The sequence below is a fragment of the Tinamus guttatus genome, unplaced genomic scaffold (genome assembly GCF_059628265.1).
Source record: "Tinamus guttatus ecotype Peru unplaced genomic scaffold, ASM5962826v1 Tinamus_guttatus_pri_ptg000409l, whole genome shotgun sequence".
Lineage (NCBI taxonomy): Eukaryota > Metazoa > Chordata > Aves > Tinamiformes > Tinamidae > Tinamus > Tinamus guttatus.
The window spans coordinates 585,900-607,494 of NW_028288943.1; the positions used below are offsets into that span (position 1 = coordinate 585,900).

Below are 21,595 nucleotides of genomic sequence, written 5' to 3' on the forward strand. Positions count from 1 at the left end.
AGTCATATGTTACGTAAAAGAATTCATCCTTTAATGCAGAAAAATTTGCATTTAGCATTAAAAGTTACATTTTAAGTGTTACATTTACATTTTAAGCCTACTGCCTCCAGGTGCTGCTTTTTCCCCCCTCTATTTCTTTCTGTATATTTTTGTCTTCTAAAAGACTTCTTGTGGCTTCCAGCTAATCAGCTACTGGGAATAAGTTACATAGTTATATGCCTTTTTCTTTAAAAGCAGGATATAGAACAAACCAACTAATAAGACCACAGTATCAGAGCATAAGGAGGCAAATTCAATAATAATAATAGGGGAAAAAAAATCTAGGGCTTATAAGAAAATCATGTGCAGATTTGACAGAACGAAAAGAAAGAAGAAAGTAAGCAAATCCCTTTGAAGAAAGGGATTATGCAGTTATATATCTAGATTTAGATTTTCACAATTGTGTTATTAATTTTATTGTTTTTTAATTTGGATTTTGTAAAATATGCAAGATTTAAATTTAAATTTAAATCAAATGACAATGATAGTTTTCTCATCTTGTATTCTCAACAGAATTCAGTAATAAAACATCTTCTCAGTTTCTTACATCTTATCTCAAGGATAAACTACGATCAGTTAGAAAAAAATCAAAGCAAGCTTAAAGTAAAGATGAAATAGCATGCATTTACTTAAATTCTCTTCAGAGTTCTTCTTGTGAATAACATTTCTCATAGTGATGATTTATTCTGAAATAAAACATTTTACTGGTCATCATATCAGAATAGCTCAAAACCACCAGTAATTTGGCCAAGTGTGTAAAATATACTAGTGCACTGTGAAAAGGAATAAAACAAAGCAAATCAATGATTTCTCTCAAAGATTATTTTAAGGAAAAAAAAAAAGGAAGGAAAATGTTACATATATTTGCATGATTATATGTACCCATAAATGAAAACTTACTTCTAAAATGAATTCAACAGTCTAGCTCCAGTTCAGAAAATCAGTGCAGCTGGAGTTTAACTTTTAAACACGTCAGTACTTCTAACTGAAGTCCGTAAACATATTTATGCATTTGTGCTGAAATGGGAACAGAATGAAGACTGAACTTCGGGACTCTGAGTTTCAAGAAGCTGAAATTGCCCTAAGTCCTGACTGAGGAATTAGAAAGATTGGAGAAAACAGAGAGAAATAGTAAAAAGAAAGTCTTTATGGCTTCCACAAAGGTAATTAATAACTTTTATTATTATTCACCGCTATAATTGGGTATTCTTTGAGGCAGGCCCAAGCATATAGCAAGCAGCTCTTTACAGCTTCGCACAACAGCTGAAGACCATAATGGCTCCCACCTTAATGGCTCAGGACTTTCACAACTTTGATCCCACTCTTCAAGTTGTCCAACTCTGAAGGAAGTTGTACAACATGAAGAAGACTTGCACAGCAGCTCCCTCTGCACAGCCAAAGGGACTAATTTGCAGCAATGAAGGGAGGGCACTAGCTCGCTTTCTTTCCCATCTCCTGTAACTGGGGCATGTTGAAACCCTTCTGACAACGTGCTCTTTTGAATCAGTTACTCTCAAACACAGTAGTTTGTTCATAAAGTAAATCAGGAGAGCCCTATATCAAACCATTCTGATAACACCTGGAAGTTCAGAGCAGGTCCAGTACATGTTACTGGTGGCCAGTCAGACCTCAGCGTGGGCCAAAACCACGGAATTCCTCCTGCAAACCATAAAGGTAACCAGCAAACATCATTCATTGGTCTCTGTTTTTTTTTTCTTTTTTACTCATTAGCCTAAGTGGCCCAAGTAGTGCCAAATGCATCATACAAATACAAGACTTGAAAAGCATTGACAGTCTTACCCTTATTTTATACACTAAAGGAGTATCTCTTCCTTCCTTTGCTCCTCATCCTGCTTCCCACAGTCTCATGGCATGCAGATAAGTGAAAAGGAGACTGTAAGTGAGGATCCACATAAGCTAAGATTCACTGTGGCAAGAAGGAGACTAAATGGTTTGGGCAGTGTCCTATTTTAAAATCTGACACACAGTCAGAATGCAGATGTGCTCTATTGACAGAAATGACAAATTGGAAAAGTATGTATGTGTACCACTGATATTTTAAATTTAGGATGTCTATTGATCCATCTTTATCCATGGATGCAGTGATGAAATTTTCAGAGCCTGTGATTATTTAGTATAATCTCATTAATATGAACCATCTGATAGCTACTATAGAAAATGACAGATAATTTATGTTCCTTTTTTTCCATCCTGAGATTCAAGTTTATGGAGAAACGCCCTGAGATGAGGAAAGTTTACAAAGTGCAGATGATGGAGATGAAGTGATTGCATAATTATACAGCAAAAAGCCGTATCAGTTAGGATCTGTTTATATAAGCCATGTACTAGGAAGACTAGAGTAAGTTTCCTTGATATTTCTCTATTGTACTCTTAAAAGGTCATTATTATGCCTACCATGTGACTCTATCCATAAGCAATCTTGTGTGTATAACAGTTTATGAAATACTTTTAGAATACTAAAAAACATCAACTAATTCTTTGGACTGCAAAGATAATCCTGAAAAGCAGCATTCCACCAACTGGCCCATTGCAAACTTCTTCCTTCTCTATGAAAGAGCAAAATATTGTGCTGAGTTGCTGATGGGGTTTTCAGACACTTCACATTTTCTTTGGTCTCCTTTCTTTCATACTGAATAAGGAAACTCTCTTCAGCTAGTCTGCTTTAAATATGCATTTAATAGGCCCAGAGGCTCAAAACTTATTCACAGTCTTGTGTGCAGACAGAAATAGGTTTAAAAACAAAGTCCGAAAGACTGTGTGCAGAAAACCGCAGTCTTCAAACCTTCAGTAGATCTTTTACCTGGTGTAAGAACCTATGAAAGTTCTTGTTTTTCTTTTTTTTTTCTTTTTTTAAATTGAATTCTTTTGTAATTTCTTTAAATTGACAAATGAAATTGACCATTGAATTTAGCTGCTAAATCAATACACAACTATAAATCTATTCAGAGACTGAAAAATGGAAAACAAAACAGAAAAAAAGGGAATAGTGCACAAGGGATTATAACAGTGTATCTAATCAAAATTAGTATTAATATACATATACACCTAAATATATATATTATTAACTACATTAAATACATAATTATTATAATACATATATTATTAATGTACATATATTAATATATAATGTAGTATAAATATATATCTTATTAATATATTAATATATACATATACACCTGAATTCTTCCTTTTATACAGCCATCTCTTCTATTGATCAAATGAGCTACTGAACTATATATTTAAGTGGAGGGATCTGCAAGATTCATTCATGTCTCAGTGGATTGTATGTTTATAGGTCAGGTCCATTTTTATGCTTTTATGGCAGAGTTGTAGATTATGATTTATAATTATACAAAAGTGTATACAAAATATTGACAATATTCATGTAAACATTAATAATAAATTTCCACATATATATTTATAGTTAATTTTATAACATTCTTATACCAATAACGCCTTTCTGAGAAGAGCCCTCTCTCCATTTGCTTTTCATACCTCTTAAAGAAATCGTTTAAAAAAATCTTAATATTTAAAATGAAATTTGGTATAATTGCGACTGAAGAGCTAGTTAGAATGATCTTGATGAAAAAAAAACATAATGTTCTTCCTGTTGAACTTTGCCTATTTTGAGTCACAAGTACATGTAAGCAGGTTTTTGCAAAGTACTACTGCACTTTGTTGCAGACTGAGTAATTGCTAAATCATATTTTAGTGCTATCAGTTGCAAATGAGAAATAGTCAGAAAGCATATGATTGCACAAAACATCACATTTGTCCAGTACCAGGAAAAATACAAAAGGATGCTTACAATACTAAGGGAGGAGCCTGGGTATGAAAAGTATTTTTCTACCTATAGTAGATAACTAGATTTCTAATCTAAAATTGTTCTTGGAGTTTTGGCATGCTGTCATCTGTCTCCACAGCTGCAACAGTTCAATACTATATCATTTCTCTTAGAAAAGGCTTTCTGAGTGAATTTAATGCTTAGCAAAATTTTGAATGTACAGCTGCTGGAAATAGAATACAAGAGAGGGACAGCAAGCCCTTCTGGTTTCTACTCACTTGGTTACAAGCAAGGTATTGTTTTTGTGAAACTAGTATGAACAACATTGGGAGCTGAAGGGAAGATATTTCCAGCTGTTTTTACTTTCCCTGGCTCTTCAGTAATCCTGTGTGTAAACCACCAGCATTAATGGAGATCATGCACAGGGGACATGATTGAGATTATTAAAAATGTTTGTAATTATTACCACAGTAAGAAGGCTGTTTTCCATAAGATTTTCCTTTCTCTCAGCTATGTTAGCGTCTATTAACATAGGAATTTCTAGTGCAAACAGGTAGTTGCAATTTCATGTACTTTGACATATAAGGCCTTAAATCCACCTGCTAATCTGTTTGTTATTTTATTTCATTGGAGTTAGTGGTCCATCTCTGCAGAGTTGCCAGAATTGTTTGCAGAAGTAGCACTGAACAGCTACTTGTGACATGGGAAATATTTCACTGATTTTCTTTAGTGAGGTCAAGTCAAATTGTTTCAGATAACAAATGGGTTTCAGTCACTACTAACTAATTTGAAATTCTGATCTGAGGCAAAGGTTTTCCTGTCTTGTGACAAAACTTGAACTGTCAAGTCTAATTTGTATCCTCCATGTTCTGCTACAGCTGAGAGACTATCCATACATAAAATTTAGTTTTTTTTTTTTTTTTTTTTTTTGATCCTTGTGCATGTCTTTGGATGGCTCTTCCCTTTTCTATGAACGTAGAAAAGACTTAGTATTGGTTTAAAGTTTCCAGAATCTTGAAAAGCCTTAAAAATGTCTGAGGAAAAAATGTTACTCTAGGCATCTTCAGAAGAGTTACTTGCTAGCATGTTTGGAAAGTGTTATTCCTAACAGAACACATTTCTGGGTGTGGCAATATCCTTATTGTGCTTTATTTTGAATTCTGAGCAGTGATTATCTACTATTTGAATATCGCAGGTGAATTGTAGAAGCTGCAGCAACATCCCTCTTCAGTTATCATTAGTAGCCTTAGTGAGTTAACATTCATTTTTCTCTCACTTTTTAACCTGACAAACACATTCTCTGTAAGTCTTTTGTTTCTGTTGTATTGCAGTGATTATAAGGATTTCCCGTATTTTGTATCAAAAGCTTTTTTACTAGAGAAAAGGTGAGCAAGCTGAGAAAAGATAGTTTTGCAGAAAAACAATTTGAGAGGAATAAGTCCTGATGTGGTATGTTGGCTTGACCTTCTACAGAAGCCATCACTGACCCTTGATGAAGCGTTTTACCTCTGTATAACTTTCTGCCTCATCCAGTGAAATGGATGTGATAATATCTATTTTTTGTCAGAATTTATATGACTTCTCTGTTTATGTCAGAATTTATGGATTAGCTTTTATCCATGTAATTTGGAATGGGAATCTGACCTTCACTGCAGCCTCTAGGTATTGCAATATTTCACACAGTCATTAATGATAATGATCGGAAGTGATGAATAATGCTTAAATTCAAGCTATTTAGGGGCCACATTTTAAACTTCAGCTATCAAATCGTCTTTCAGATAGCAGCACCTGAGATATTGAATAATTAACTGTAGATTAATATATTAATTGACAACTTGTCAGATTTTTCTGACACTTTTAATGGAAGCTTTCAAATAAGAGAAATAAATAAAATAAAAATACTTCTTAAATTACTTCTCCACACAGTAGTTCTGCATTTGTTCCCCATAGGCCAAAATCCTAGTCCTATTAATTATTAAAAAATAGGTCCTCAATAATTTCTTCTGCCCCTGATCCTGCAATTATTTAAATGCTTTCATAATCTTATACACGATCAGTTCCACTTAGTTTTAGAACACACAGGTGCTCAAGGTTAAGTCTCTGTTTAAAGTTATATAGGATTGGAGCTTGAGATTATGTATATACAATAGTAAAATTTAATTTCAAATAGATTTGATTGATGTTCCTCATCCAAAATCGTTGTGTAGAAAATAATATTTTCCTAGAAATTTTGCCAAAAGTCCAACTGTTTTTCTTGTTTTTATAAATGGGAAAGGAATGGATTTTTCATTCTAGATATTTTCTTCTGTCTTTTTAGGAAGAATGGAAAAGTAGCATGGGAGCACTGTACAGATACAGATCTGAACATGATACAGAATACTAAAACACTATTATTGAAAAGGGATGGAATTTATGGAAAAAAAATATTCATATATATGTATTCAATTATTTTTCTGTTTACATATTTCAATGATTTATGCTTTTCCCATGAGAGAAATCCTTTTTTTTTTTTTTTTTTTGCACTCAGTTCTAATCCAGGCAATTGTCACCAAGAGAATGGTGGTGGGGGTGAGTGACACAATGCACTTTATTCGTGAAGAAATAGGAATAGGATTTATTGATAATGACAATGGTTTCACGAGATTATATGGCAAGGTCACTTATTATTTACTGCATGGAGGTTCAAGATACACACATAATTACCAAGGACACCCTCCCATTGGGTCATGCGATTCAGATTGGACCCCCTTGCTTTCCAAACTCCTGAGAGGAGTCTGCGTGCAGCTGGATCCAATCCTAGTCCCAGACCCAGTCAACAGTTTGACTAAGGGATTTGTGCACTTGCAAAGCTAAGTTTACAAGTTCAGAAAGAGAAGCACACTATAGACACTTACCACGAATCTGTAGTGGGAAGGATCTCTTAACCTCAAGGAGTATCCTTGAGATGCATCCCTGCTCAATCCCCAGCCTGCTGCAATGCAAGGAGAGCTCAGTGGGCTCTTGGACTGTCCTCATATTTATGGGATAAGAAGATTGACTTACAGTCATTCTTTCAATTCAGAAATGACTGTTGGCAAGTGTACTCACAGTTAGCCTTATCTCCCCAGCAGGATGCAGCCATCAGAACTGTTATTGATGGTTAATGTCTGGGTGGGGGAAGAAATCAGGGAGGCAACTACCAGGATCAGATAATGTGGTAGTTAACACCTGAATAGGACTACTTGTGATAAGTTGGGTTGAGCTGGGGAAGAAGCACATCTGTCACAGCAATATACAGAGTATGTATAATAAACAACTGATTTGTGCTGTATAGTCTATTCTACTACTATATATTGGTTTAATTGCACAAGTCCATGGAAAAAAAAAAGTTTTCATTGTGCTACTTTTTTATTACCATGAGGTGATCTCTTATTTTAAAAAAGTCACTTTAGGATTTATTTTAAAGCTTTGAAAATAAGCCACAAGAAAATGGTTCCCTAAAAGGAAAAGTAGATGTAAATTATCTACTATAAACGAAAAATGTATGTAGATGTAAATGATGTTGTGTATTATTACACAACAAGCACTGAGGCTGTCCCACTGCTGTGAGCATTGCTTGTGGTGCTCTGAAGGATCAAGATTCATCTGCTCTTTAGACATCTCTCTGACTTTGAAACCATATGAAGAATAAGGAAAAGGGAAGGTGATGAAATTAATGTAGTGTTTACTGACTTGATTTCGCAATCTACTCAATGTCTTTAAAAAATAAGACAGAAAAAAAAAGACACAAAAACCTAGTTTTTTTAGAGGAAAATGTAAGTCTGTATACAGAATCAGAGCTATCCACATCTCTCATTGTTTCAGAAAGGTTCACACTTCTATTTTATTAATATTTCATTATCTAAAAGTCCGACAGATAAAAAATAGTAACCTTTTTTAAGGTCCGGCTATTTTTGTTGGTGGAGTAAATATTCTAACTCTTGGGTGGTACTACTGAGTTTTTATGGTTTCTTAAAACTATATCAATTTTGTGCTCTGAATTGGAGTGGAAACCACTCCAGCTTCATGCTGGAGCTCCAAGAACATTGAAATCTAGCGTATGTTAATATAACTTCAGTGTGAAGTAAATGTATAAGCTTATGATCTAGTCAAGTTTACATTGACTTCAGTTCTTTCACCAAGAAAAAAGTAATGACCAGGCACTTTTGTTGCTTTCTTTGCTGTTACTCACAGAGGTGAATGCTACCTTTTCTGACATAGCAGGATACAGATCTGAAGGGACTGGGAAGCAGAGATAACGTAAACCTTTATAGAAAGGCAATGTTTTCATTACATCAAAGAACTGTTTCTATTCTGGAAAAAAAAAAAAGGCAGTGGGGCTTTTAGCTCTACAGTTGTTTAGATCCACTCCTCATTCATCTATAAACAAATACTGTAATTGTGAAGGTTCTGCAAGACATAAGGCCTCAACCGCAGCTCTTCATCTGGCAAACAGACCCCTATGCAAAGCAGTGTATTCAAATTTTGTGCCAGAAATGGGATAATGGGATCAGAAGTTGTCCAAATCTCTTTTGCAATTCTGAATCACTTTGAGTTTCATATATCACTTACGATCTAAGAAAAAAAAATGGTTAGGGAGGCTAACCAGTCACTTCATATTTTTTTTTCATTAATTTACTTTTTCATTAATTTACTTTTCTCAGGTCTTCGAGTTCTTAAGGAGTGAAACTACTATATTCTTAGTTAAAATGAAAGGTGTTGTTTTGGATTTTTTTTTCATTGCACTGTAGAATAATTATTAATTTTCTTTATGAACAGGACTAAAAGGTTCACTTTGTTTTGTAATTAGCCTTAGAAAATTTCTTCAGGAAAAAAAAAGCTATCACTTTCTTAGGAGCAATATGTTTGCCTGCTTGACTCCTACGCTGATAGTAATCATAGGAAAGAGGTTAAAACTCCAATACAGGAGCAAGTAGAGATGAATGACAGAGCACTAACCTAGCTGGAAATGTTTTGAGTATTTGAGCATCTATTATTTACCATATGGACATTTAAGCATCAGACAGAGAGAGAGAGCAAGTAGGCACTGAAGAACAAACAAGATAACATTTTTCCACTGACTGTACATGCACATATTCCACAACAGTCAGGAATTAACAGCATAATATATGCAAATGAAAAATATCATAGCAATCCAGCAAGCTGAAGCATGCTTGGTTTGCTAAGATTACTGTTTTTGAGTTTTCTTTTACCAAAGTGCATCTCTTTATTTGGGAAGCAGCATTTAGCCACTTCCTCCTGAAACTGAGCAATAGATCAGTTATCCCTATATATTTCCTTGGTAATCAATTTCTGGTCTTAAATATAAGATGAAACCTTGTATCTGATATAGGCTACACCTGTGGCATGGAAGAGGTTCCCTTGGGTAGATATTGGACATTTTATTTGGGAAGATCTATTTTACCAGGATATCTTGCAATTTTGGAAAATAAAAGCAGAAGTAATACAATTATGGGCATTTAGGCCATAAAAGTTAATGCTACAGGTTCCCTTTGCATAGTGGTTCCTGTGCAGTGTATAATCTGAACAGTCCTAAAAAGTCTATGTTCATCCATGTGACTATGTTTAAGTGAGCAAAGCCTATATTTTTAGGTCACAGTGTATAAGGAAATTAAGTAGCTCTGAGTTTGTGATTCTATACCCTGAGCTTAGCCACATATACATCTCCTCAACTCTTTGCATTATCAACTCGATTTGGGCCCTTCTGCAGGCAGCTGGAGATATTTTTCATAAATTTGTAGAAAGTTCATTATCTTTGAGGTCTCTGTCTTTGTCAGATTTGGCTCATATTGCCCAGGGAGTGCAGAACTTACTGGAAAAATAGATGTCAGAGAATCATTTTGAGTGTCATTTTTCTTGCACAGCCTTGGTTTCCTTAGAAACTAGATTTAAGATTAGTAATAAGTGTAGCAATAAATGTTGTAATCAATTTCTTTGTAAATTATGCATATAAGCATGTTTCTTTTTGAATATTTTGTTTTAGACAAAAATACACAATGACATATTATTTATTTATGATAACCTTGTATAATCATATTCAACATTTTTTATAGTAAGTAAATTTTTATATAAATTTCTGGTTGATAAACAAGTTTTGAGGCCAATGCGTCCAGGATGCTATTTGACCTTGATGCAAACAAAGGCATTTGTGAGAGAGCAAACATTTAAGGTACTCACTACATCCTTTTATTGTTTTCAACTAATTGCACAGCTAGTTGCTTTGTACAATTGCTGAAATATTCACCTAAGAATATAAAAATAAAAAGTCCCTCAACTTTCTCTACAATTTTTGTCTGATGGAAACAGAAATGCACCATAGAACGAATTCAATATTTTGGCAGATCTGTCATCCACCTACTCATCACTATGACACTCTCCCTACTTTTGCACATTGAACAGAGTTAGTTGGAGGTATACTGGTAATGTGAATAATTGCAGTGTGGGCGACTCAAGTTCAAAGCCAATCTTGTTACCTTGCTGTGTGAGTGCTAGTTGAAATTTTCTATGGTTTCCTATTGTGTGCAGGAATACTAATCACTTTAGCAGCACATATGCATTCTGTTCTTTGCTGTAAAAGGAGACTATGGTGAGAGCAGGAGCTGCTAAAACACTGTGTTCTAAATTGAATTATGTGCAAGTGAAACATTTTACAGACATGAGATATGAAAAAAAAAGCACAGAAGATATTTTACTAGATATTTTCTTAGTGCTGGTGGCAAATTTACAAGGCTAAGTAGTATGTGCTAACTTATTTAAATCATCTTCATTGCATAGGCATGAAAAAATACTTGTAACATTTGTTGTGCTAGGTGAATTTGGCTCCTAGTTTCGCATTTTGTTACAGAAACATAACACAGAAGTTGTGGTACTGTGAGGAAAATGTCAATGCATGTGGCATGCTAAAGCTGATGGGAGAAAAATACAATATGCAAAGAATCTTAGTTTCCAATCTTTTGGGAGGAAGAGGAGGAGGGGAAGGATTGTTTCACATTTCTTCAGCAGAAATTAGAACCCTTAACACATCATTTCACTATCTTAAAAAATGTCACACAGTTTCCAGAGAAAAGCTGTTCTTAGGTAATCTTATTGCTAGGGTAACATTAAGCCAGTAAAGGGAATACTGCTTTTCAGACTCTGCTAAGGCTTGGTCCTTGCTTCTTCAATGGCAAGTTCATTGAGATTTTGTTTTTCCCCTTAAACTTCTTATTTCAGTTTTTAAAGTCGAAGCAGCGCCTTGAATATTGCTCTGTTGTTCTGAGAGGATCAGAGAAAGGGTAGCAATTTTGCAGTAAAGATTGGCTAAAGGAGGGAAGTGAAAGAGAGAGGTTGTAGAAGCCAGTGGGGAGTTGAAGATCTGCAATAAGATGAATCCTAAGATGAGTATCCTAAGGGTCTTCAAAAATTTCCCTCGAGAATCTTTTTCTGTGGCGATTTTATTTACATGTGATGCCACCTTCATGTTTTAAGTTGACAGGTTGTCCCTGGGAACAGCAGAGGCATAGGCCTATCTCTGGGGGTGATCTTTGTTGGAACAAAGAAAGAAACTGCCAAGCGAGGTTTTATTCAAAAGTTTGATTTAAGGCATGCTCAATTCAGCAGCTTCCATATGGGAGCAAGTTGTTGTTCCTTTTCCTCCTTATGGGATGAAAAAAAGCCTTTTTTAAAAACTTTTTTTTTTTCCATTTTGTAAATTTTCCTATTAAATCCTCCAAGCAGACTGAAATAGTTTTCCAAACTCAGAACAATCCAAGCCAGAGATTCCAATCTGGAATCATAACACTGTGACTCCTCAAAGTGAGTAGCTCAGATTTTGCTGTTCAGATTTTGACTCTCTTTGGTTAGCTTGACTACTCAACCTACTACTTGCTCAGGGTACACTTTGTGGACTGTAGCATACCACCCCACAGCATAATTACTCGTCTGACCAACCTGGCCCATACACTGCTATCTTTTCCCAGGCAGATGCTGACCACTCTTGGTATTCTTCATAATTTCAGGGGTTCTTCTGACTCTACAGTATCAGACCTTTTCTGAACTTTCCTAGGTCTATCTCTGTGTGTGTGTATGACCTCCAAGAGACACAAGCTTCATCATATGAAGCCTTGGCTTCATAAAAAACAGTTTGAAGGGTAGAAGAGCAGCAGCAAGGTTTCCCACACTATCTTGCCCTTTCCCTCTGATGAGAAAAATGCAAACTCCTCTCCCTTTACAAGCAAATGTGCAAGTCATGAGGAAGTGGGAGTGGTCATGGCAGTTTCTGAGGTGGAGTTCTTTTCCATAGGAAGCAGAAAAGACAGACAGACAGACAGGGTTTTTTCTCAGGTGCAGGAGAAGTACTGAAGAGGTCCAAAGCTGGCAGCAGTTTTAGTAAATATTTCTGCTCATTTCCAACAGGGAAAAGGTGGATGTTTTTTTCCTTTATGTAGTAATGCTAAGCTCAGGAGACAATGACTTCTTAAAGAACAATTTGCTTATGAAACTACTGGATTTGTCCCCTGTAAATTTCATTTATTCTTTAGGCATCCAGCAGATGTGTTATGTGCTTGAACTGCAAATGGGGTTTCACCTTCAGGTTCCTAGTTTTAACATGTGTAATTCACGTTGCTGCCAAAAGCTCAGGCCTCAAAAGAGCACACTTTGAGGACACAGCCAAAAAGGCAATCTCCAGTTATTCCTGTTGAGCTATATTTTGAATTCTCTGAGTGGAGACAAAATGGAAAATATTTTACTTGATTTTTAGTGATGTCTCAGATTATCACAAGATGAATTTATTTGAAAAGCAAGAAAGAAAAACAAAAAGATTTTGACATGGGTCTTTGCAGCCAAATCCCTGAAAAGTACTATGTGCACATCAGGCTTCACACTATCAGGAACTGTTTTCGCAGAACAAAGAGATACTAGGAAATCATTTGGAATACCTCATTTCAGGTCTTTGGAGATTAATATTATCATAAATTTGGAAGCGTGATTTAATTACACTGAATATATTTTCTTCTGTGAGTTGATGGATTACTACTTTCTTCTCTCTGTATGCAATGTATCATGGTTTTCTCTTATTTAAATTTGTCAAAGTCTTGGAAATTAGTTGTGATAGAAGTTAAAGAAATATATAACAAATTATCCAAAGCCATTAGCTACATGGTGAGCTGCCACACGTACATGCGGTAGTCCAGGTCTCCAGCTGCAGGGAGTGTCTGAGCTTCCCAATGTTACCAGGGATTAGCAGAGACAACACCTGCATTAGGTATAACTGCTTAGCCTGGTAGCATCACTGAAGGAGGAGGTAGGAATGCCATCAGAGAATGCGAGAAAGAGGTGAAGTCACACCCTGCAGTCAACTCAAGAAATGGACTGGAGGTACACTCCTAATCTATCTGAGAATCCCCCCACACCCTCTTGCTATAGGGCAGAGGAGACGGAATTAAGAAACAAGGAAGCATGGAAACAGGTCCCTGCTTGAGGTGGCAGGAAAATCCCCTCCTTGCCCACATGACCTCCTCAGGTGACCATATGCAATAGGTATGAAGCCCTGGAGCTAGAGGGACAGCTAGATGAGGACATGGACCAAGGGGGGGTTGTCTACGGTAAGGCAGCCAAGCCTATGCCTTAAGACTGCCTCTACCAAAAAGAAAAGAAGGGTAACTCTTGTGGGTGACACCATTCAGAGGAGAACAGAGGGACCAATATGCAGGGAGGTCTGTTGCCTCTCTGGGGCCCAGCTAAGAGACATCACAAAAAGGGTCACAGGTCTTATACAGCCCTCTGACTACTGTCAGCTATTGCTCTTCCAGGTTGGCAGCAATGAAGTTGCTCAGAGAAGTCTGAAGTCCAACAAAATGGATTTTGGGGGAGATTAGTTGAGGGGAGTGGGTGCACAGGTGGTGTTCTCTACCGCCTCAGTGTCAGGGAAGGATGGTGAGAGGAATAGGAAAAGCCACCTGCTCAACAGATGGCTACGAATTTTTCGATCATGGGGCAGTCTTTATGGCACCGGGCCTCCTGGCAAGAGACAGGGTTCACCTGTCTTTCAGGGGAAAAAGAATCCTTGCCTAGGAGTTGGCATGGCTCATTGAGAGGGATTTAAACTAGGTTTAGGTTTTTAAACTAGAGGAGGGTGATAAAACTGGGATTGCTAGTGATGAGCCTACAGTCAGCATGCCAGGTTTGGAGGAAAGCTCAGTAGCACAGCTGAAGTACATCTAAACCAATGCATACAGCATGGGAAACAAACAGGAGGAGCTAGAGGAAACAGTGCATCAGGAAAACTATGACATAGTTGCTATCACTGAAACATAGTGGGACCACTGTCATGACTGGAGTGCTACAATGGATGACTACAGACTCTTCAGAAGGGACAGGCAAGGAAGGAATGAATGGGGAGTACTGCTGTATATTAGGGAGCATTTTGATTGCATGGACTCCCAAGTGGGAAAAATTGAGTGCTTATGGATCAGGATCATAGAAACAGTCCTGAAGAGCAAAGGGGTCCAAGATGGACTTTTCTCAAGAAGGAAATCTTAAAGTTGCAGGAGCAGGCTGTCCCCGTATGCCAAAAGACAAGCCGGAGGGGAAGAAGACAGGCCTGGCTGAATAGGCAACTATTGCTGAGACTGGGCAAAAAAAGAGAAGTCTATCACCTTTAGAAGAAGGGGACAGCAACTTGGGAAGAGTACAAGGATGTCATTAGGATATGTAGGGAGGAAATTAGGAAGACAAAAGCTCAGATGGAACTCAATCTGGCCACCACAGCAAAAGACAACAAAAAATATTTTTACAGATACATTATCAAGAAAAGGAGGGCCAAGGCGAACTTCCATTCTTTACTGGATGCAGCAGGGAACGTCATCACGAAGGATGAGGATAAGGCTGAGGTACTTAATGACTTCTTTGCCTCAGTCTTTAACATCCTGTTATCCTCAAGGTACACACATTTATCCTCAAGGTACTTGGCCCCCTGAGCTGGAAGACACCTATGGAGAGCAGAAGAAACTCCCCATAATTCAGGAGGAAACAGTCAGTGACCTGCTACACCACCTGGGCACTCACAAGTCTTTGGGGCCAGATGGGCTCCACCTGAGGGTTCTGAGAGAGCTGGCAGAAGTGCTCACCAAGCCGCTCTCTATCATCATCAGCAGTCCTGGTCAACAGGAGGACCTAGATGACTGCAGACTTGCCAGCGTGACCCTCATCTACAAGAAGGGTCAGATGGAGGATCCAGGGAAATACAGACCTGCCAGCCTGACCTTGATATCGGGGAAAGTTATGGACCAGATCATCTTGAGGGCAAGTACACAGCATGTGTGTGACAACCAAGGGATCAGGCCCAGCCAATATGGGTTCATGAAAGGCAGATCCTGCCTTACCAACCTGATCTCTTTCTATGAGCAGGTGACCCACCTAGTGGGTGAGGGAAAGGCTGTGGACATGGTCTACTTCAGTTAGGCCTTCGAAACAGTCTCCCACTGCCTTCTCCTGGAGAAGCTGACAGCTCAGGGCTTAGAAAGATGTACTCTTTGCTGGGTGAAGACCAGGCTCAGAGGCTGGTGGTGAATGGAGTTAAATCCAGCTGGTGACCTGATCACGAGCCGTGCTCCCCAGGGGTGAGTGTTGGGGTTGGTCCTCTTTATTATATTTATTGATGATCTGGATGAGGGGATTGAGTGCACCCTCAGTAAGTTTGCAGATGATACCAAACAGGGAGGAAGAGTTAATGTGCATGAGGGTAGGAAGGTTCTACAGCAGGATCGGAACAGGCTAGATGGATGGGCTGCGGCCAACCACATGAGATTCAAGAAAGCCAAGAGCCAAGTCCTGCACTTCAGTCACAACAACCCCATGCAGCGCTACAGGCTTGGGGCAGAGTGGCTGAAGAGCTGCACGGCAGAAAAGGATCTGGGGGTGTCGGCCGACAGCCGTCTGAGCATGAGGCAGCAGTGTACCGAGGTGACCAAGAAGGCCAATAGCCTCCTGGTAGGTATCAGGAACAGTGTAGCCAGCAGGACTAGGGAAGTGATCGTCCCCACCCTGTACTTGGCACTGCTCAGGCCACTCTTCGAATTCTGTGTTCACTTTTGGGCCTCTCACTACAAGAAGGAAATTGAGGTGCTGGAGCTTGTTCAAAGAAGGGCAATGAAGCTGGTGAAAGGGCTAGAGCACAGGCCTTATGAGGGGAGCCTGAGGGAGCTAGGGTTATTGTGGAAAAGAGGAGGGTCAGGGGAGACCTTATCGCTCTCTACAACTACCTGAATGGAGGTTGTAGTGAGGTCGTGGGCTTCTCCAAAATACCAAACAAAAACAGGACAAGAAGAAATGGCCTCAAATTGCAGCAGGGGAGCTTCGGGTTAGATATTAGGAGAAATTTCTACACAGAAAGGGTGGTGAAGCATTGGAACAGGCTGCCCAAGGAAGTGGTGGATATACTGTCCCTGGCATGGAACATGGAGATGAGGCTCTTAGGGACATGGTGTAACAGGCAGGGTGTTGAAGGGCTTATGGTTGGACTCGATGAACTCAAAGGCTTTTTCTAACCTTAATGATTCTATGATTTTATGTTTTTATGTGCTTTGTAAGTCCTTTCTGACATATTCCAACCTTCTGGGAATATTACATAAACTCCTTAATTCTTTTTTTTTTTTGATGGGGATTCTATTCAAGAAAGAGAAATTCATATATTACACATGCCAGACATCTACGGTTACTCGTCAAATCATTCTGTTAACATTCATTCTTATTTTTACATTTTTATCAGTCACCAGGACATCTTGTCTTTCATATAGTTTTGGAGTATCATGATGGCTTCTGATCTTTGAATGATCTGTAACAGTTCATTACTTGTTGAGAGTTCTTCTCTTATGCAAAGAAGCTTATAATCAGTGTTTATAATTTCTATGAAAGAATTCACCCTAAAATTGAATTATAACTGTCCTTCCTGTCACCTTAATTTCTCCTGAGGATATTTCTGCTAAAATGAAGTCTCAGTTCATTATGTTGAGGGGGCAAGGGCTGATTCCCTGCCCCATCTTCATTCTTCCTATTCTAATTTTGCTTTAACATCTTTCACTTATCAATAACTATTGTAGTTCGAGCAGTAGCTACATTAGGCACAAGTACCTGTCATCCTGTTGCTGAAATGCTAGCTGGGGAGTGCTTTTGATTCACCCTGGATCCTGCCCCTCCCAGGCTAAAAAGTTATATCTGTCCTCTACAGAAAAGACTCCTAGCAACCAGGTGGGTGGATAGCTTCAAAGAAACCTCTGTGGGGCAGCAAGGACCAGGCGTGGACAAACTGGAGTCAAATACATGAGCATGGAGAATAGACACGAGTTGATAGCAAGCCTGCATGGTACAGATGTGTCAATGGAAATCACTTAGCCATTCAGGCATGGATTAGAGCTGCCTTAGGGTTTCCTTCATTCATATAGGGTGTCAGGCAAGCTCGTGCATAGCAGTCGAATACAGCCATTTTGAGAATGGGGGCATTCAGAATTGGAACCATATATGCTTAGTTTCCCAGGCACATAAGAATAGGATTTTGCAAGTTCCTAGCTCTGTAATTTATCCAACCGTTTTTTCTCTTTTATAAATTATGTTCTCTGAAATGCAGTATCAGCAAAAGGTACATTCTTCCCTTGGGTCTGACCATCATTTCTTCTTTATCTTGATAGTTTGTTCGTAGAATAGATCTTCATGAGGGGAAAGACATTTCCTTCACAATTTCCTTGTGTTCAAATTACGAACACAAGAAAAGAAAATCTGCAATGTTCTTTCATATTAACTTAGGTCCTACAGTGAAGAAATCGCATTTAATAAATGGCAACATAACATTATAGAACACATGTGCATGGTTGGTATGGCAACCAGGATATCTAACCATCAAATGGCATAGACATCATGCTCATTTATATCTTCAGGAGTGATGGACATAAAGAAAAAATGTATTTTTTGGCCTTATATTTTTTAGAATTTTTTGTCATGTCTAAGAAAATGCAGGACTTACCACTGGGTGTTCTGTTGAGTTATACTCCTATAACTTTAATGCTATGACTTATTATATTGAAAGTATTATTAAATATATATATTTAAAAATTATTATATTTATTATTATATATATTAAATATATATTAGATATCAAAATAATATATAAAAATTATTATACATATATACGATATATGTTTAAATATATACTATATATTTATGTATAACACAATTTTACAATATAAATTTATAATATTTAAATATTTATGCATATTATATGAACTAGTTTTTCATATTATATGAACTATATTTCACAGTTTCTGAATGGCAATTTTGCAGTGTTTTCCTTAACGCAATCATTTGGATAGAGTTTGCTTACTAAGAGTTAGAGAAAATACTTCAAAACATACAGCTCTAAACCTGTTAGTCATATTATCATAGAGTTCTGGAGATTTCTCACTTGAGTCAACACAAAATATCCTCTTAAAAGCATTTTCCGACAGTATTATTTTCATTTTTTCGTTGCAATCAACGGTAACAATGCTATTCAACTGAGTCTAGCAAGATTGTATTTTGGATAAAATTGAATGCTTCCCACCTGTACCTTTTATTGTTCTTTCTCCTAAATACAGTTCAAATAAAATATCAGAAGAGTATATTTAACCTCCTTCAAAACTACCTGTGGATGTGATGCCCAAAAAACTTGACACCAGTTAAGCAGCTGTTGTGCTTGTTGAGTGCATTGATTTATACAGTCTCTTTCTTTCTTTGTGCTCCTCAAGTCGATACCTCTCCAATAAGTTCACTGAAGCAGGATATACTTTATTTTTATATATTTCTATGTAGCAGCTAAGACAAGTGGTTCTGGTCCTACAGTAAATTATATTATTCTATATACGAATGTAAAGGTATTGTTAATATGAAAGACGATAGTGCAGATTACCTATAGATTAGAATACAACACAGAAAAATTCTGAATAAGTTTCCTCAGAATTTCAGTCTTTCTTTCAGAATCTCTGTGGCAAGTCAGGTAAAAAGATATATTGGGTGAGAAATACAAACTGCTGCTTGTTTAAGGGTCCTGACTCCTACAAGGAGTGGAGTACACAAAACACGATTTTGGCAGAATATACTTGTACATGCCCTGAAGCTGTTTGTGTCATGAAGCAGAAATTAGCCGTGCCTGTTCTGCCAGTGAAATGAACCTCCCTCTCTAGGAATAGGATGTGGCCAGTTCAGCACAGAGGATGTGACAATTCTACCTTTTTTTCCTTCAGTTTCTGTAGGGGAGAGGAAGGAGTGGAAAGATTCAGTGGGTGTAAGACAGATTGTATAGTCTCAAAAATTACCCATGTTACAGTTTCTTTTCTCTCTTTCTTTTTTTCTTGTAGAGTTAAATGTAAGAGACCCTGATGTAAGAGTGTGTGATGAATCATCATGTAAATATGGAGGGGTGTGCAAAGAAGGCAGCGATGGCTTGAAATGTGCATGTCAGTTTCAGGTAAGGATTTTTTCCTCTTTTTTGGGTGATTTTCCTGCCCACTTTTTCTGGTGTATTCATGTATTACTAGAAAGGCAATTTCAAAAATTTCACTGATCAAAATGCTTGTATAATCCAGTAATATCCTAATTCTTCAGGTTTTTAATTATATTTATTTATACATGAGCACAGGCTGAGCACAACTGGTTGTGCTCAAAGAGCATTTGGGGAGTATGACCACATCAGTTCCCTGTTAAGTTTTGTTAAGTCGGTCTGAATCACAGAGTAAAGGGAGGCTGCCATATGTCTGACACCCATGGCCCTTTCTGTCAGGGTCAGTGAGCACTGGATCATACCTGCTATTTCTGTGCTCTCCCTTCATCTCATTGTGCCCCTGAGACCTGAGATGAGAAGGAAGATGACCTAGATGAAGTTATGATTTAACTCATGGTAAGATTAGTATTTGGAAATTCTTCTGCACTCTGCTAGTTGAATTTCTTACTTAGATAGTTCTCTTGGCATGTTTCTCTGCACCACAGAATCTCCTAGTCAAATCATAGGGGCAAGGTGTGTATTTTGTCAGGCACCAAATTCCATGTCCTTCTTCTGAGACATGAGCCACAATATCTTCAATTCCTGTGTGCCGAAAATAATAACAAAAACTGCATTTAAAGTGGACTGAAAGAGGAGGAAAGTACAGAAGTCCGAAAAACATACTTTGGCACTGTGCGTGTGCAAGTGAAAATCAGATAATAACAGAATTACCAGTGATCACAAAGTTTCTTCATGGAAAGTGGTGAATTAGCCTGACTCCGAAAAAAATAGTGAGATTTAATTTTAAAAAATCCTCTGAACTCTTAAAAGTTAGTAAATATCAAATTCACATTTTTGACTTACTGATATTTAGGTTTTTAATATGCATAGTTCATACCTTTTTATAACCAACATGGTAAACAGTCCCCTCCCCATTCTTTATAGATAAAAGAGAATACTTAGATTCTTTGTTTTCATAATTAATAGCCAGGATAAAAATACTAAATTTTATGAGACTCCTGGTGAAACTGCAGGAGTTCTCAGTGTTATTAATCACCTATAGGGAGGCTTATCCTTTTTTAAGAATAAACTTGTATTCTGTTTACAATAAATTATAAATCAAGAGGAACCAGACTAGCATCAGTGGACATGTGATCTTACACAAGTTTAATTCCTAAAACCTTAAAAATCTATTTTAGGGTATCACTGGCTCTAAATGTAGCGCAGTCTAGGTGGGTGCATTCTTTAACTTACCTCCTATGAGAACAAAGGGATCTGATTGCTTCTTAAAATGCTAACAAATGCTTAGGAGAAAGCAATAATAGCCTTCACTCTAGCTGTAACTTTTATTTATGAAGATAATAGAATCAGAACTCAGTAATGATTAAAAATGCAAAGAAAATAAACTCTAGGCTAAGGAAAGGTTTTGTTTTATTTTGTAGAGGTGGTAAATTTGATAGTTTCATTAAAAAGCTTCTTTCTATTTCATGAAAAACTTGCCTTGTAGTCTAAGGTACAAGCCTAAGCAAGATAATAGCATCTTGAATTCCTCCTCGAGCTTTCCTCTTGAATTATACAGCTGAAACTAGCACCTCTAAAATCCTCCCCTCAAAAAAATCCCAGCCCAAACCATTAGGGCTTTTGCATATCTACATGCAAAATCATCCAACAGCTTGTTAGATTTTTTCTTTTGGTGACCTTAGAAGATCTGGAAAAGGATTTGGACAAAACTGTGTAAAACGGTTCAGTTCAGAACACACTGCAAAGAGAATGGGGGGAGATAAGGACATAAAGAGTATTTCTGATCCTCACAGCTGGAGACAGAATCTTGGCTAAATCAAACCATTGGTCTGATCCATTGCAGCTTAAAAAAATATGCATTCTGGAAGGAGAATTGCCAAACTAAAATTCTCTCAGATTTCAGTGCTGGTCAGCTGAGGATTTTCCTGTTGAAGGAAGTCCTGTTGCGCCGTCACCAGGTGCAAGGCTAATGAGCTTGGCTTTGCTGGCTGCCTGAGAATGGGCCGTTTTGGTGAAAAAAGGGCACTATTTTTAAGAGCCAGCTGCTCTTATCTAAGGCAAAACCTAGCACGATACGTCCTTCAAATTCAAGAAAGTGCATATAGATCTCAGTTTCCTTTCAGTCTGAATCACCGTTCCTTCTCCAGCCTCTTATACTAAAAAAGTCTCTCTGCCTGGGAGAATCTGAATGTGTAGCCGTGCCT

At 37.5% G+C, this 21,595-nt stretch overlaps 1 protein-coding gene across 1 annotated transcript in view; it reads left to right on the plus strand.

Moving 5' to 3' along the window:
• The window catches only part of TMEFF1 (transmembrane protein with EGF like and two follistatin like domains 1), a 99,297-nt gene that overhangs the window by 33,783 nt on the left and 43,919 nt on the right, over positions 1–21,595 (plus strand). The window contains exon 2 of the mRNA XM_088531363.1: positions 19,249–19,358. Within this exon, the coding sequence (XP_088387489.1) occupies positions 19,249–19,358 (110 nt within the window). The remainder of the gene's footprint in view (positions 1–19,248; positions 19,359–21,595) is intronic.